Raw genomic sequence first — 17,224 nt, forward strand, 5'->3', positions numbered from 1 at the left:
AAAAAAAAAAGCCTGTTTCTGCCCACCTGTGCAGCATAATCCCAACCACCTGTCCTCAGTCCTAGTGACTGGAATCTGTCCCCTTCATCTCTCCTGCTTCCTGTCTCTTTTCCCACCCCCCACCCCCCAACACATCACCAGAGCAACTTTCCTCAAGATAGCTTGATCAAGCCATCCTTTTCTTGGAGTGTTCTGAGATAGCCTGTGGTCCTGCACAAAAGGTCTCCTTGGCCTGACTTTTATGATCCTCCATGCTTGGCCTTAACTCTCTTCTTATACTCCCACCTTGGGCACTCTCCCCCAGCCAGTCTGACCTCAAACAACTGGTACCCCCACTTGCCTGTGCTTTGTTCTGACTACAGCCCCAACTCAGAGCACCCTTCACTGTCTAATTCTACCTGCCCTTCGACACCCACCTCCTTCCCAAAGCCTGTCCTCAATGGCCTACCTTTATCTCCATCTCCTACTGACCCACAGCGCTTAACTGCACTTCCTGACAAGTTCATGACCTGCCATGCTCATTTGTCCATTTAAAACTAGTTTGTTTGTTCATTTTACCAAGAGCCTACCAGCTTCAGACTCAGTATGAGGTCTTCAGGTAGTTTCCACAGTAGCTTTTTTTTTTTTTTTTTTTTTTTTTTGTCTGCCTTTCACTAAGCGAGATAATTCAGTAAGGACAAGGACCTAGGGGCTTTGTCTTGGCTGTGTTTCAATTTAAGATATAAACAAACCAGACTACTGATAAAATCATGATTAACACATGCAACTAATGAAGGATGACTTCCTCAGCCTCCTAAAGGACATTGTGAAATCCCTCAGCTGACCGTGTCTAACTGGGAAACGCTGGCTGCCTTCCTGCTGAGATCTAGAACAGACGAGGATGTCTGCTCTCATCCTATCTGCTCAACACTGTCCTGGAGTTTTCAGGCAGGGCTATCAGGCAAGGAAAAGAAATTGTTGACCTCCAGACTGGAAAGAAGTGGAATTATCTCTGTTCTCTTATGACATGATCTTGAGTATGAAAATGCAAAGAAATCCACTCCCCAAAACTAGAATTAATGAACAAATTCAGCAAGGTTGCAGGATGCAATATCAATATACAAAAATCAATTCTATTTCTAGACACAAAAATCAGTTGTATTTCTGGATGCTTGCCAGAAATAATCTGAGAACATAATTAAGAAAACAATCCCATTTATGATAGCATATGTGGCAGGCATTTGGCCTAGTGGTTAAGACGCTGTTTGGGGCATCTGCATCCCATACTGGAGTGCCTGGATTTGTGTTCCAGCTCTGCTCCTGACTCCAGCTTCCTGTTAATGTACACCCTGGGAGGCAGCAGGTGATGGCACAAGTGCTTGGACCCCTGACACCCATGTGGGGAGACCCAAATGGAGTTCCAGGTTCCTGGCTTCAGCTGGGCCCAGCTCCAGCCATTGTGGCCATTTGGGGAATGAACTAGGGATAGATAGATAGATCTCTCTCTCTCTCTCTCTCTGCCTTTCAAATAAATAAAAAATAAAAAAAAACTTCTTTAAAAATGGGCAGTTTATCTGAATAGACATTTCGCCAAAGAAGATATACAAAGCCAATAAAACCTCTAGTCATTAGGGAAAAACAAGTAAGATACCATGTCACAGCCACCAGGATGGCTAGAATAAGAGAGACAGGTGATACTCATTGGTGAGAATGTGGAAAATTGAAACCCTCAAACACTGCTAGTGGGATAAAGTGCACTTTGGAAAACAGCCTGGTAGCTCCTTAAAAGATTAAATGTATGGCCACCGTATGGCCCAACAATTTCATCCCTAGGGGTATAGCCAAGGGAATTGAGACCTACATTCACACAAAACCCACACATGAATGCGGCTAGCAGTATTATTCATAAAGCCTGGGAAATTGAAACAACCCCAGTGTCCCTCACCTGATGAAGGGATAAACAAAATGTGACTGCTCTGCCACAGAAGGGAACGCTGAGCAGACTGTATGAACCTGGAAGACGTAGCGCTAAGTGAAGTAAGTCAGACCCTACAGAGCATGTATTGTAAAACTCCGTCTGTAGAAACTGTCCAGAACAGGTAATTTCACAGAGACGGAAAGTAGATTGGAGCGTGCCAGGGGCTGGGGAAGGTGGAAGAAGATGTGACTGATAATGGGGACAAGGTTTCTTTTTGAGATGACAAAGACATTCTGGAACTAGATAGTAGTGAAGCTCGTGAAAAGTGAATGACTATACCAAAAGCCACTGAACTATACACTTTAAACTGGTGAGCTTTAGTGGCGTGAATTATGTCCAATAAAGCTATTATGGTATGAACCAAATCAACCATATCAAAGTATCTAATAACTAATTTTTTTTTGACAGGCAGAGTTAGACAGTGTGAGAGAGAGAGAGACAGAGAGTTATAGGCAGTGAGAGAGAGACAGAGAGAAAGGTCTTCCTTCTGATGGTTCACTCCCCTAATGGCCGCCACGGCCGGCGCTGCGCCAATCCGAAGCCAGGAGCCAGGTGCTTCCTCCTGGTCTCCCATGGGGTGCAGGGCCCAAGCACCTGGGCCATCCTCCACTACCTTCCCGGGCCACAGCAGAGAGCTGGACTGGAAGAGGAGCAACCGGGACAGAATCTGGCACCCCAACCGGGACTAGAACCTGGGGTGCCAGCACTGCAGGCAGAGGATTAGCTAAGTGAGGCAAGGCGCCGGCCAGTATCTAATAACTATTAAACTTTATCTTTTTTTTTTTTTTTTTTTTTGACAGGTAGAGTGGACAGTGAGAGAGAGACAGAGAGAAAGGTCTTCCTTTGCCGTTGGTTCACCCTCCAATGGTGAACCGCGGCCGACGTGCTGCGGCCAGCATACCATGCTGATCCGATGGCAGGAGCCAGGTACTTCTCCTGGTCTCCCATGGGGTGCAGGGCCCAAGGACTTGGGCCATCCTCCACTGCACTCCCTGGCCACAGCAGAGAGCTGGCCTGGAAGAGGGGCAACCGGGACAGAATCCGGCGCCCTGACCGGGACTAGAACCTGGTGTGCCGGCGCCGCAAGGTGGAGGATTAGCCTATTGAGCCACGGCGCCGGCCTAAACTTTATCTTTTTAAATCTCTTGAACTTCTTTTTGTTTTGTTATTTAAAAAAATACTTATTTTAAATGCAAAGAAACAGAGAGACAGAGACAGAAACAGACAGAGATCTTTCATCCACAGGTTCACTCCCCAAATGCCCACAACAGCCACGGTGGGGCCAGGCCCACACCAGGAGTCTGGAACTTGATCTGGGTCTCCCGTGTTGGTGGCAGGAACCCGAGTACTTGAGCATCATGTGCTGCTTCCCAGGGCGTGCATTAACAGGAAACTGGAATCAGAAGTGAAGCCAGGCATTAATATATGAGATATGAGCATCATAACTGCTACACCAAACACCTGTCCTCGTCCTGATTACACATCTTTTTCATAAATTAGCTTATTATTATTATATAAGAAATAAAAGCGTGATGATTAGCACATTGTAGGTACTCAGAGATGTCTATTTGGTTAATTTTGTGAAATCACCCTGTGTTTCTCCAGATTCCAGGCTCAATCAGCATTCTATTGGCAGCCTCTCTGCTACAGGCCAGGCCCTGTGCTAGGCACTCTGGGACAGGTATCTTATCTCACCCTCAACACAGTGCTGGAGGGATGAAATGTCATGTCATCCACACTTGGAGACCAGAAAACTCAGGTTCCAGTAGACTACATGTCACCCTAAGAGTAAAGCCAGAATTCCTGACCCAAGTTCAGTGCTCTTTCCATTACCCAAGAGCTGCCACTCATGGCCAGCTTTCACTTATGTTCAAAAAGATCATCCTGATCCGCTACCAGCTTGGAAAGCACTTGGCATTTTCCTAGTAGTGGGGAAAAAAAAACCTCACTCCTTTGTGGAGACCAATAGAGTAAACAAGAGAGCAGCTGCTGGCTCCTGTTTAGGTTGAACACATGACTCAGACTACTCAGCAGGTGTGGTAGCCTCTGCCAGACAGCCAGCCCTGCAGCCAAGTCTCATCCTGTGGACACACCATGGGTCAAGTTCATGTTTACCCACAACACAAGGAATATTCCTCAGCCCAGACACCACGCATTGAGAGGGGAGGTTGATTTATCTGTTGGGCATTTTTGTTCTACTTGAGGTGAAGGGAGGATGAGATGAAGTGATAAAGGAAATAAAAAGCAGACTATAGGAAAAACTTTGAAAGTAAATGACCTCAGTGTCTACCATAGAGAGACACTCCCACATGAGCTGAAGGAAGCATGGACAAAGGTGCTCATCGCAATATGGATTGTATAACTGAAGAATTGGAAATAACATAAGTGTCCATCCAGAGGGGACAGGATAAATAAGCTCCTTACACCAAACTATGGAAAATATTGATGTAGAGCTATAGATACTTACTGGCATGGACAGAGCTCCAAGACATACTGTTGAGTGAAAAAAAGTCAAGTTGTAGAAAAATATGTAAAATATGATGACACCATGGATATACCAAAAAAGAAGCACACATGTTAATATTATGTATTACGTGTGATATCTATCCATCTATATTTATCTGTCTCTATCCATTTATCTACCTATCTAAAGAATGCAGATGTGTAGAAAAAGACTAGCAACAGATGAGAAGAGGCTGAAATTGAGGGTGGCAGTTGGAGGACCACAGCTTTAGTTATTGACTTGTCCTACTCCAACTATGTGTCCCTGTAAAAGTTATTGGAATTTTAAAATAAAAATTTAAGCACCAAAAGTAACAGATGAAGATATACTGTTATAGCTGTAGAGCAAGCTAGAAGCTCATTCCTACAAATAGTTTCCACTAAGCATTTCATTTCATAGCAGGTCTTTCTAGAGAAAAAGGAGGTAGTTTAGAGAGGAGGAAGACAGTGGGATGATCCGCTAAGATGAAGAGCAGAGGCTCTGTAGCGAGGGAAGGGAAGGCATGAAGATTGAGGCAGTTTTGGAGCCGTAAGGCAACTTCAAGATGGTCTGGCCCGATCCCTTCCATGTTTCAGGCACTGGAAGTGGAAACTAGAGAAGTGACTTGACCAACATCCAAAGGTCAGCTGGAGGCAGAAAAGGACAGGAACTCTGACCCCCTGCTCACTGGCCCTACCCTGCTGCACCTGGTGATGGGAGCAGGCATTGGCACCCATCTGTTTGGCGGGGTTCAGCTGCCAGCCTCCGCCCTGTCCCCTGCTTCGCAGGCCACCAATGAATCCAAAGGATTCTGTGGTTCCTACTCTTGCTGCCCCAATGCTGAATGTCCTTCTTCCTTCCTCTGAATCCACTTTCCCTCCCTTGACTTCCCGCAATCTCTCTCTGTCCTGTACTCAGTGGCCCCAAGTACCTTCCCTACCTTGCGCCATGGTGGCTGCCTCTGGTTCCAGGGCTGCTCCTCACAGGACAGCTGGATGAACTGGAGCTTCAGGAAACTGGTCCCAGAGTGTTTGCCTCCCTTTCCATCTTCGAGACTCCAGGAGACACTGAAGGCGGGGTCCAGCTGATGCACTGGCACCTGCTCGCCGGGCAGGTCACAACTGGTTCCCTCACTTACCCTCTGGTTTTTCTTGGCAGTGTTGCTCAGCTGAGAGGAGGTGTGGAGCCCGAGGAAGCAACAGGGCCTTGTGCCATGTGGGCCTTTGATAGCTCTTGGGCAATGAGGATTCCCTGGCAGGTGCTGTGTTGTGGGCCGAGAGGCGAGCTGACGGGGTCTCCAAGGGTTGGAGGGGGGCTGTGTCTTGGTGAGAAAGAGGATCAGGATCCCAAGACTGCTGCTCACGTCTAAGACACTCCATGAGCCCAGATCCCTGCTCTCTCTGTTTTAGCCTGACCCCTCTGTTTTAGCCTGAAGAGTTACTTTCTGGACACTCAATGCAAAGAGAGCCCACTCTGGATCGCCATGAGTGTGATTTTTATTGTGTGTGTGTGTTTTTAAAAGATTTATTTATTTACTTGAAAGTCAGAATTACACAGAAAGAGAAGGAGAGGCATAGAGAGAGGGAGATCTTCCATCTGCTGGTTCACCCCCCAACTGGCCGCAAACCCCCGAGCTGCACCAATCTGAAGCCAGGAGAGCCAGGAGCTTCCTCCAGGTCTCCCATACGGGTGCACTTGGGCCATCTTCTACTGTTTTCCCAGGCCATAGCAGAGAGCTGCATCAGAAGTGGAGCGGCCAGGACTTGAACCAGCATCCATATGGGATGTCGGCACTTGAGGTGGCAGCTTTACCTGCTATGCCACAGCGCCAGCCCCATGTGACTGTGTTTTTGGCAGTGGCACTGTCTGGCCTGAGACTCTCCATATCCAAGGATAATCTCAAATAAAAGTAGTGGGAGACGACTGATGGAGGAATTTTGAAAATGAAGTGAGACAGTGAGAATGCCAGTGAGCATGGTCCCTGACCCCAATAAGAAAAGTACAAACCCTTGCCCTGTGGACAAAGCACATGGGGGAAGGGACAGGGAAGGGGGGAAGAGCTCTGCATGCAGCCATTAGGAGGGATGGGACCCCTACTCTCACCCTGCCTTCCCTGCTCTGGGACACCTCTGCACACCCCACCCCCACACCCCTGCTTTCTAGGTGAACTTCATCACTAGCTTTATCCTCCCTCCAGTGTTTTTTAAAAATTTATTTTCACATTATTTGAAAGGGAGAAAGATCAATATTCTGTGCACTGGTTCTCTTCCCAGATGCCTGCAACAGTGGGGAATGGGGCAGGATGCAGCCAGGAGTTTGGAACTCAACCTGGCTTTCCCATGTGGGTGGCAGGGACCCAAGTACTAGAGCCATCATCACCTGCTGCTTCCCAGGGTGCTCATTAGCAGGAAGCTGGAATGGGAGCAGATCCAGGACTCGAACCAGGCACTCTGATGGTGGTGGCATATTAACCACTGCACCAAATGCCTGCCTCCTTCCTGCATTTTCACCTCTCCTTGTCCCCAGGCAGCTCTTGAGAGTGTACACCATACACAAAAGCACACAATTCATTGCTTTCCTACCCCTACCCCCACACCAACCTCAACTCCAGCTCCTGCCCTTTCTCCCCACCTCTTAGCCAAGTCCCGTCTGCTGCTGTGCCTCCCCGTGGCCCACAGAACTGGCTTTCTGTTCCTGGAACTTCCCTGATTGCCCCCACCCTCTCTGACCTGAGGCCCCAGGCGCTCTTTCCTCTTCGCACCTTGCAGGAGCCCCCTCCCTCTGGGTGAGGTGACTTCTCTCGGTGGTCCTCCCACCTCCCTGGCCTCTCCATTCAGTCCCTTGCACAGGTTGTTCCCCCATCCTGCTGGTGCTGGCCTAGGATTTGTCCTGGGCTGTCCACTCATTCCAGGTGTCGCTGTGACCTCCCAGAACTGTGGGCTGCAGGCTCCACCTGCTGGACCCCTCCATGATGACCCTCAGACTCTTCACTCCTCATGTGCCCAGACGGACCTGCTCTCCTCTCCCTGTCCTTCCCCTGCCCTGCTGGCCCTAGTGGGTGAGGACTCCGCCCACACAATCACTCCTGGAGAACCCGGGTGCCGTTCGGGCTTCCTCGCCTCCTTTAACCCGCAGCCCAGTCTAGCTCCTGTTTAAAGCTGGTGCCTCCGCTCTGCGTCTGAGGCCCTGCCCTGCCGAAGCCCTCACTGTGCTGCTCAGCAGCTCCTACCGAGTCTTCCACCATTCTTTCCCCCAAAGGGATCACAGCAATTTTCCTGAAGTACAGTTTGACCAAGTTGCTCCCCTGCTTAAGACCCAGCTGGGGCGCCAGACTTCTCAACATCACCCTCAAAGTCCTGTGGTCCCTTTCCTCCCCGCTTGGAGTCCCAGCTGGGCCAAACCCCTTCAGTTCCCGGGTGGAGACCTCTGCTCTCTCCCGAGTGTTGGTCTCTTTCGGAATCCTTCTCCTCCCACTTCCTTACTTGGGCTGCAGTATTACCCTCTGGCAAGTCTCTGCCCCGTCCCTCCACCACACCAGCAGTTTAGGGGTTCTTTGTGTTCCCTGTTAGCCAACTCCTACTCCAGCTGGGCCCTGGGGCCCCTGAGGGCACAGACTGTGTCTTATTAATAGTAGCTCCCATGCATAACAATGAGAGTGGCTATTAGTAGTAAAACCACTGAAAAAACTAGTGGTAGCTTTTAAGCCAAGTTCTCTATGCACATTATCCAACTTAATCTGAAAACATCCCTGTGAGTTAGGCACTGCTATTGTTCCTATCACAGATGAGGGAGTCAAGGCTTAAAGACATTAAGTAGTTTTCCCAAGTTCACTCATAAAGAACCAGTGGCACCAGCTTTTAAAGGCAGGCAGTCAGACTCCAGGGACTGGGTGCTTCCCAAGTGCTCAGCGCAGTATCTGAAACATGGTTGGGTTTCCAATTCCTGTTTGTTGTCTGATGGAATGAATGAATTTAAATGAATTTAAAGATGATCCAGGAGGGTGGGCATTGTACTACAGCAGGTTGGCCTGCTAACTTGTGGTGCCAGCATCCCATATTAGAGTGCCTGTTCCTGTCCTGGCTACCCTGCTTCAGATGCAGCTACCTGCTGAGGTGCCTGAGAGGGCCAGGTGCTTGGCCACCTGCAGCCCATGTGACTGCCCACATGGCATTCCAGGCTATTAGCCTGGTCCAGCCTGGTAACTGCAGCCAGGACAGGCAGCATGGGAGGGGGAAGGTGCCCACAGGCCATCAGGCCATTGCTATTTCATGGTGTCCCTGGGGACAGCCCAGAGGAGCTGGGGAAAGGTGCTGGGATCGCAGAGCCCCCAGGAAGCCACTTGAGACAAAGTGCCTTGAGTGGACCGCACACTGGGCAGCTCTGCCAGTCCCCCACACCAGCCCCCTGCACCTGGGGCAGAAGTCCTCACAGGGCCTGGACCTCCCCAAAGGCCCTCACACAGCCAGGCAGGGCTGGGAGAAGACTTGCCCGCCCGGGCAGTCCTGGGAAGGGGAGAGGAGGTGGGAGCGCCGCTGGGGCATGACGCCCATTCATGGGGCCAGGAAAACCTGCGCCAGGGGCTCGGCCCGGCCCCTTGGGGCTGAATAAGCTCTGGGCCCTGGGCCTAATGAGGTGATTTACAGGTTCCTGCGGAGCATTAGTCAGAGGATGTGGGGTGGGCGTGCTGAGGGGAGACAGCTCTGATCAGAGTAGCGTGGTCCCGGGCAAGGAGGCAAAGGAGCGTCGGGAAGGTGAGCCCAGCTGGCAGGCACCTTCCTGTCTGCACGGAAGCAGGGCTGAGCCTCAGGGGAGGGGTGCTGGAGCAGAGACGTGGAGGCGCGTGCCAGCCCCATGGGCCAGGCAGCCTTTCTAACACCCAGAGAGACTTGGGGGCCAGTTCTGCCCCTGCCCCGAGTTTCTGGTCTGCCCTTGGCCATCCCACTTTCCTTGTGTGCAGTCAGTCAGGCTCTTGACGCCCTGGTGCCTGGATCTGAGAGGCGGTGGGGGAGAGGGGTCTCCATGGATGGCAGCAAAGGGAACCTGGAAATGACAGATCCAAGTGGATCTCGCTGTTGGCACCCCCTGCCCACTCCCAGCCGCAGGGAGTCACACCAGAGGCCCTGCGAGGGAAGGTAGGGCGGGCACCGCACCTGTCAATTTACACTGGGGTGGGGGAAGCAGGGTCACGCCAGGAACAAGTCAGAGCTCTTTGCCATATATCCCACATTGATGCTGGACATCGTGGGACCCCCAAAACTACCAACCCCTCAAAATATGAGCATGACGGCCTTTGCCAAGTCAGAAGCCACAGGCGTGGCCTGGCTGATGTCACCCCTCACTTCGCAGGCTGACCCCTCTGCCCCAGTTTGTCCATGAGGGCCACCACCTGCCCAGGTGTGTCAGCCTCACTGGGTGGTTGTGAGGGGAGAGGGTGGCTCAGGACCTAAAAGCAGAGGTGCGACGAAGGTGGGGTTGAACCTTAGCATTCTGAGCCCCGGGGGATGTCAGCTGGAAGACAGTTTTTAAATGATCTAGCTCCTCCGACCGAGATGGGGACACAAAGCCAGACAGGCATGGCCAAGTGAAAAATGGGAAGCAGAAGAAAATGCTGCAGACTGTGACTTCTGAAGCCAGTTGTGAGGTGGGGACAGGGAAATCATTTGAAAGGGGCGTGGGGGAGGTAGAGGTGGCAATATCCATGCCCCGGCCTCCTCAGGGGCCCAGTGCGAAGTCTGCCCACTGTGCCCTTCCGGCAGGACAGGAGGGCAGTGACCAACCAGAGATGGGCCTGGCACTCAGCACACGAGCAGATGCCATGCCCCTGCAGGGTCCAGCACAGGTGACCCTGTCTCAAGGGCGGGAGCCACCTGAAACACAGCCAGGACAGGGCAGTGACAGAGCTCCACAGAAATGGCCGATGGCATTTCAAGGAAACAGGCGCGGCTGGCACACACGGCGGAGTGAGGGCGTGTGAGCTCCGGCTGTTTCTGCCCCCAGCAACTGAGTGAGGACCCGCCAGGGGGAGGTGCAGCCTAGAGGGGCTGCCCAGAGAGAGGAAATAGAAGGAGGGGAGGACGCAAGGCGAGCAGACAAATAAAAAAAAAAAAAAAAAAAGGAGGGAGAGGAGGAGCAGGAAGAAGGGGAGGTGAGGGACGGCAAGAGGAGCCAAACAAACTTCAGAGCCACGGAGCCAGTGCGGAGCGGGCAAGGACAAAGGCCGATGCCTCAAAACCTACAGGGAGCCGCTGCCCTTTTCTGTGGTTCTGGGTTTCTTATTATCTGTGATCAGGATGCATCAACAAGTTTATGACTTAAAAACTTTATATATTTATTTTCAACTTTTTTTTTTGAAAGAGAGATAGAGACAGAGATGTTTTCCATTGTCTGGTTCACTCCCCAAATGCCTGCAACAGCTGAACGAAGCCAAAGCCAGGAGCACAGAACTCAAGCTGTGTCTCCCACACAGGTGGCAGGAGCCTGGCTGTTTGAGCCATCGCCTGCTGCCTCGCAGGGCGCACATTTGCAGGAAGCTGGAATCAGGAGTGGAGCAGGGGCTGGAACCCAGGCTCTCAGGTATGGGATGCAGGTGTCCCAAGCAGTTTCTTAACAGTGGCACCAAACACCCGCAGTGGTGACTTAAAATGCTCGTGCACACACAGTGGGAGGGGAGGCCCAGAATGCCGCTTCGGCACTATCGGCAGGGATTTCCTCCGCAGGAGCAGTGCTGTGGTTTTTCTCTTAGTTTCTTTTCACTTCGCTGTCTTTCCAAATTGTCTGGAATGAGCATGAATGGTTTCGATAACCACTGGGGAGGGGGGCTATACAAAAGAATGGTTCCCTTTGTCCCTAAAATAACAGAAACAGGGGACACCAAGGAGGAGAGGCTGCGAGGTTGGGGTGAGGGAGGCAGAGCAGCAGGCTGGGGCTGGCAAAGGCCAGGGCCTGTGGCTGGAGGGAGCCAGCCAGGTCATCATGCGGTGGGGTGGGGGGCCTGCCGCACGCCTGCCACAGCCAGTGTTTGCTGAATGACTGCCCGTGGGAAGGCAGCTGCCTCACCCTTCCGGAAGGCTAGTGGGCCACCAGCAAAGAAAGCAGGCTGGGCAGCTTTGGTCAGTGGCCTAGGGGGTGCTGCAGTCACAGTCATGGCCCTTGCTAAGACCCCTGCAGCACAGAGACCTGGGAGATTAGCTCCAGAGGGGCCGCTCCACAGGCAATCATGCTGGGCTTATTTTATGGATGAAGCCCCGGGTGGAGAGGAGAGAGAGGGTAGGAGGAGCAGCAAGGGCCCAGCCACACTGCTGGCAGCCAGGCCAAGAGCACCAGCTGGTGGCACGGAGCCGCTTGTTAGAGTCCTGCGATGAATGAGACGTCCCTGCCCCTTGACAAGGTGCACAGAGGTCCTAACAGAGTTGCATTCACCACCACCACCACCCATCCCCCAGGCAGGCCGGGCAGAGGACCCAGCTGTAGTGAAGATAACACAGCCAGGAGTAGCAGGGAGCAAGGTGGGGCTGGGAGGCTGGGAGGCTGGGGAGGGCTCCAGGAAGGCTTGGGAACCGGGAGGCCAAGAAGAGGGAAGGGCAGGACTCAGGAAACTCTCGCTGCAGTGACAAAAATGTCCTTGTAGCCCTTGATCTCCTTGAGTTCGTCGCTGCTGATGAGGACTTGCAGCTGGCGGGGCCCCGCCCTGACGGGGTACAGGTCCACTTGAATCTGCATGGTGTGTCCCGCCTCCAGCGTCCCAAGGCTGGGAGTCAGAAAGCATCTGTGAGCGCCTTGAGTTTAGGATCAGATTCCCCTTCCGGCTGGGTGAGGACCTCCCACTCCCCAACATCACCAAGCCCAGCTGAGTGAAGGCGAGTAGGCAGGAGCCGGGAGACGCAGGAGGCCCGAGGACCAGGGCACGGGACAGGCGCCTGGACAGAGTCACTTACTCGTCTGACAGCTGCCCACTGATGAGGCCACTGCCCTCCAGCACCATCGTGCAGTTCCTCAGAGACACCGTGAGGGTGTTGGTGAGGGTGATGTGGACTCTGAGCGCCTTGCCCACCTCCGCCCTTCCAGACACCTGTTGGGGGAGGAAGACAGGTATCATGGGCACCTGATCTCACCAACTCGGTGGTCTCCCCTTCCTCCAGTGACCACCAGGGACTGCTGCTTGGAGCTAAGATGCAGTTGAGCTACATCTTTGAGATTAATGTGCACACCGGCATTTCAGCTGTAGTGCCAGCCCCATCCAGTTGGCTAAGCAAGAATCCCGTGTTAAGTAGGATCCGAGGACAGAGTCAGTCAGAGCGTCGTGACTGATGAGCAGTGTCTGATGCAGGTGTGGCTGAAGGAAATGATGTCGAGGGTGCTCCCTGGGCCACCAATGTCCTTCCAGCCTGTTGCTCCACCAGTGAGAGCACAGGGCGGCCAGGATGTGTTCCTCCAGTCTAGCATCTCTCCCCCATGCAACTGTGTCTTCCTATACCCGAGCAGGACACTCTCTTGAGCTTGTCCGGGTGTATTCAGCGCATCACTTATGAGGGCTGCGTCACAGGGCAGCACAGCCCTGGCCGTGAGTGGGAGGCAGGGATTCTGTCCCACTCCTTGCTGGAGCCCCTGTGTCCGGCTCAGTGCCAGCCAAACGGTGGACATCGGTACACACGGGTTGGTCTGAAAGAGGCTCTGACAACCCATGTCACACAATGGGCATGTTCTGGTTGGCCAGAGAGTCAAGGAGAAGGAAGAAATACACCGAATCGTATCTGGAGTTCAAACAAAAGAACCCAGGACCATGGATCCTCATGAGAGTGTCAAAGGAAAACCAGTTGAAATAGCCCTGGAATCCAGCAGTCACACAAGTCCCCAGGGAATGGCCTCTCTGGCACCTGCTGTGTACATCAGGATCCTGTTGCAGCCAGAGCTTTGTTCTGGTGAGTGAACAGCGCTGTAACTCAGCAGCGGGCTGCACCTGCACCTGCCATTCTGCCTACCTTTGCCCTACTGTGCAGGCTGCCCAGCTGGCCCCATGCCACGGCAGTGTACCCAGGGGCAAAGCATGGGCTGAGGTTGCTGATTTATGACCCAGAGCCACTGATGCTCATTCTGGGTGGGGAAGGGGCATGCTGATGCCGGGGCCACCAGGTGCACAGCCATGTGTGATCTCGGCAGTAGGCAGTCTTTCAGAGTTAGAGGAGGCTTCAGGGAAGGAAAATGCTGGTAACAGGAGATGGGGCGCACGCCAGCCTCCACCTCCTCCCTCCCTTCACCTGCACCTCTCCCCTCGTGTAATGCCCCCACCAGCGACTCCAGCATCTGAGCTCAAAATTTCACTTTTCACGCAGCCCTCCTCTTTGTGCCCTCTGTCATATCCGCAGTCACCTTTTGGACCTGCCCTTGTGGTCTCTCTCAAATCTACATCGTCTCCTGCTCACTGCCTTTCTGGTCTCTTTGCCTCTGCAAAGCTCTTTCCTTACTTAACATGCCTTCCTGTGCATTTCCTGCCAGGTGTCACCTCCTCCAAGAAGCCTTCATGCCCCACCCTGCACTCTGTACAGCACACGAGAGAGCAGCCACCGCTGTGCTTTCATCACTGGGTTGCTATCCCAGGCAGGGACAGTGCCTTGTTGGCTGCCACACCCCCAGTCCCCCCAAGGGGGGGCGAGTCAGAGAGCACCCAGCCCCCATCCGCCGCCTTACCTCGATCGACAAGTGGGGAGGCTCCAGAGAGATGTCCTTCAGGACCAGGATGGATCTCCCTGTCTTCTCGACCTCAGCGATGCCCGACACGCGGAGCAGCTTCTCGTCCGTCAGCTTGTTTCTATAAGTGCTGTAGGGCAGCAGGAGTGGCCACCAGATCTCTAAACACAGCAGAAACCATGCTGATCCAGAGAACCAGAGGGGGAAGGGGGCGAGGGGGAATGGAGAAGGGGGAAGGTGTTTTTTCAAGAGACATTAAATATGAATCTGTGTGTCTCTCTGTGTGTGTGTGTGTGTGTGTGTGTGTGTGTGTGAGAGAGAGAGAGAGAGAGAGAGAGAGAGAGAGAGAGAAAGTATGCTTACCCTGAACCATGCACAAACTGGCCACAGAGCAGTGATTCACCTGATGGGATGGCTGCAGAGTCACAGCAGCTGCCATTCAAACCACCCTCCAGCGCCAGCTTCACTGCCGGGCACTGCTGTCTGTGTGACCGCCCAGCTTTGTTCCCCACCCCAAGGATGCCCTTGTTGCAGGTGCCTTCTCAGGCCTGCCGCATACTCACCCTTCCCAAAGTCCAGGTTCAGGTGCACCGTTTGCCTCCAGAGGGGCCCCCAGGTGCCACCTGCGTGCAGCAGGGTCTGTGCACAGAACCGTACCACCAATCCCATGGGACCCCGGCCGTGGGCTGTGTCTGGCACCCTCTGGGCATGCAGCATCAGCAGCAAGTCCTGGCCCCACACGGGCGTCCTGGACAGGTGAAGCCGCAGCCGCGCCGGCTGGTCCTCAGAGCCCCTAGACCCCAGGAGATCCAGGAGCGGCGAAGAGGCCCTGTTGGGCCCCAGCATTTTCTGGGAAGCCTTCATGAACACGGAGCGCTCCTCTGGAGATCCTGGCACAGCAGACACAGGACAGGTGTCAGTCGGGAGGAAAGGGCGGGCCAGGGAGCTTCCCTGGAAAATGGGGGCCCCTCAAGGTGACTTCAAACCCTCGGTCTGTCTAAGTCCCCGAATCGCTCAGCGACATCTGCTTGCCTCATTCACGGGTTTGCTCAAAAAGCCGAGCAGAGGGAGTTGTCACGAGTGCCACCTCCATCACGACCATCATCCTCATAGCCTGAGACTTCCCGTCCCCAGCACCCTCACTCCTGTTCCCAGTGTGTTCTGCGTTTTAACTCATTCACCCCTCCCCACAGCCCTCAGAGGAGCCGTGATCCCATTTCACAGATGCGGAAGAGGAGGCACAGGGATGGGAAGAGCACGTCTGGACTCACACAGCCAGAACTCAGCAGAGCTGCGTGTAGCACGCAGGCAGCCTGGCTCCCCCTGAAGCTTCCTCCCAGGAGATGCCGCTGCTTTCACAGGTCCAGGGCCCTGTCTCTCTCTCTCTCTCGCAGATCCACCTCCCCCCTTGCTGCCACCTCTCCCTCTGGGACTTGGGAAACTGCAGTGGGACCCTGGGATATGGTCACCAGATACAACATAGGGCATCCCGCTGGGTTTGAATTTCAGAGAGAGAACACATCACGTTTTAGTGTAGTGTGTTGTGTGCAGTATTTGGCACACAGTGACACTGGAAATCACACCCAGTTGACTTTGAATTTCAGTTCAGCCAAAAACACATTTTACTACAGGGATGTCACTTGCAGTATCTGGGAGAAAGTTTTACTAGTAAAGTGTCAGTGTCTCTGAATTTCTTTCAAATTAAATTTTAGCCAGGCACCCTATTTTTATCCACTGAGTCCAGGAAGGCATCCTGGGCATCTCCCACACAAGGTGATGAGGCAGTGATGGTTTTAACCTGGAGCCATTCTAGATGGGGGTGGGGCAGCACAAAGGAGGCCACCTTCGTCCCCTTCCCAAAGCCCCCCGGGCCAGGGCCACCTTCTGGGTACTTGTAGGAGCTGGTGATGTCCTGGCGCTGGTCTGAGCCGACCGCCTTGGTGCTGATCTCCTTCCCGATGGAGCGGCTATCGTGGGCCAGCACTTCCTGGGCCTGGCCATCCCTGGACAGCCACACCACTTCATCAGCGTTCACCTCGGCGAACACAAAAGGGGTGTCGTAGGCCAGGTGCACCTCCCCTTCCCTGATGGCCTTCACAGAGGCAGGGCCACAGCAGAACAGCCCTGTGGATGCGGCACACGTGGAGGAACAAGGCTGCTGACAGGTGGGCCGGGGCGGCTGGCCGTGGGGGCGGGAGGTGCGGAGATGGGACAGGCAGTGGCTCTAATAGCTCACCCACAGGAGGCCCTCCCATCCCATTAATTCATCTGACCCTCGCAGCTGCCCCGGGAGGGGGCAGTTAGTGTCATTACCTCTGCCACTGGATAGTGGAGAGAGTGACTCACCCAGGTGACCCCCATGGTCAAGGTGAAGTGAGCTTCCCTGCCGGAAGCTGCCTCTGCCTGCTCACATGGATGGCCACTGTCCTCAGCCTCCCCACGGACCCCAGACCCTTCCACCCTGGTCCTCACACACCACTGCTGGTTTGCTGGGGGGTGGGGTCCACCACCTGCCACCCATTGTATCCGGGTGGGAGGTCTTTCCGGATCATCCAGCATTCGTTCCAGACGTGGAAATTCCTGCAGGAGAGAGTAAAGGGATGAGACCTTACACCCGAGCTTTACCCAGCACCACACACAATACTGAGTGCGTTAGAGCACTGCTTCTTGTTTTACTCTTTGTTTGGAAGTAATTTCGAGCCTACAGTAAAGCCAAAAGAGTACTACAGAGAACACCCATAGATCCACTTCATCTATGGTTAATAGTTTGTCCCATTTGCTTTTCTTCAATCTAGATGTGGGCGTGTATACAGTAGTCCCCCTATGTCTGTGGAAGATATGTTCCAAGACTCCTAGGGGATGCCTGAAACCGTGGTTAGTATTGAACCTTGTATATGCTGTGTACATGTAATGATGATAATGTTTAATTTATAACTTAGAGCAGATTAAAAACAATAATAAAATGACCATAACAATATACTGTAATGAAAGTTATGTGAATATGGTCTGCCTTCAGAATACTGTATCTTACTGTACTTCACCTTTTCAGTTAAAGGGAGCACTTACTGGCTTCTGTCTGCATATCTGAATTGCCAGCATTA

General features: G+C 53.1%; 2 protein-coding genes across 3 annotated transcripts in view; both read right to left on the reverse strand.

Moving 5' to 3' along the window:
* Window positions 1-5,536, reverse strand: part of TGM5 (transglutaminase 5) — a 35,980-nt gene extending 30,444 nt beyond the window's left edge. The window contains exon 1 of the mRNA XM_008269112.4: window positions 5,380-5,536. Coding sequence (XP_008267334.2) covers window positions 5,380-5,389 — 10 coding nt within the window. The 5' untranslated portion in view covers window positions 5,390-5,536. The remainder of the gene's footprint in view (window positions 1-5,379) is intronic.
* Window positions 5,537-11,010: 5,474 nt separating this feature from the next.
* The window catches only part of TGM7 (transglutaminase 7), a 28,755-nt gene continuing 22,541 nt past the window's right edge, over window positions 11,011-17,224 (reverse strand). For both annotated transcript variants that reach the window (XM_051822053.2, XM_070054088.1), the window contains 6 exons: window positions 16,600-16,703; window positions 16,005-16,247; window positions 14,687-15,013; window positions 14,124-14,284; window positions 12,374-12,507; window positions 11,011-12,186 (listed from right to left, as the gene is read on the reverse strand). In XM_051822053.2, coding sequence (XP_051678013.2) covers window positions 12,027-12,186; window positions 12,374-12,507; window positions 14,124-14,284; window positions 14,687-15,013; window positions 16,005-16,247; window positions 16,600-16,703 — 1,129 coding nt within the window. In that variant the 3' untranslated portion in view covers window positions 11,011-12,026. The remainder of the gene's footprint in view (window positions 12,187-12,373; window positions 12,508-14,123; window positions 14,285-14,686; window positions 15,014-16,004; window positions 16,248-16,599; window positions 16,704-17,224) is intronic.

Source organism: Oryctolagus cuniculus, chromosome 12 (genome assembly GCF_964237555.1).
Source record: "Oryctolagus cuniculus chromosome 12, mOryCun1.1, whole genome shotgun sequence".
Taxonomy (NCBI): domain Eukaryota; kingdom Metazoa; phylum Chordata; class Mammalia; order Lagomorpha; family Leporidae; genus Oryctolagus; species Oryctolagus cuniculus.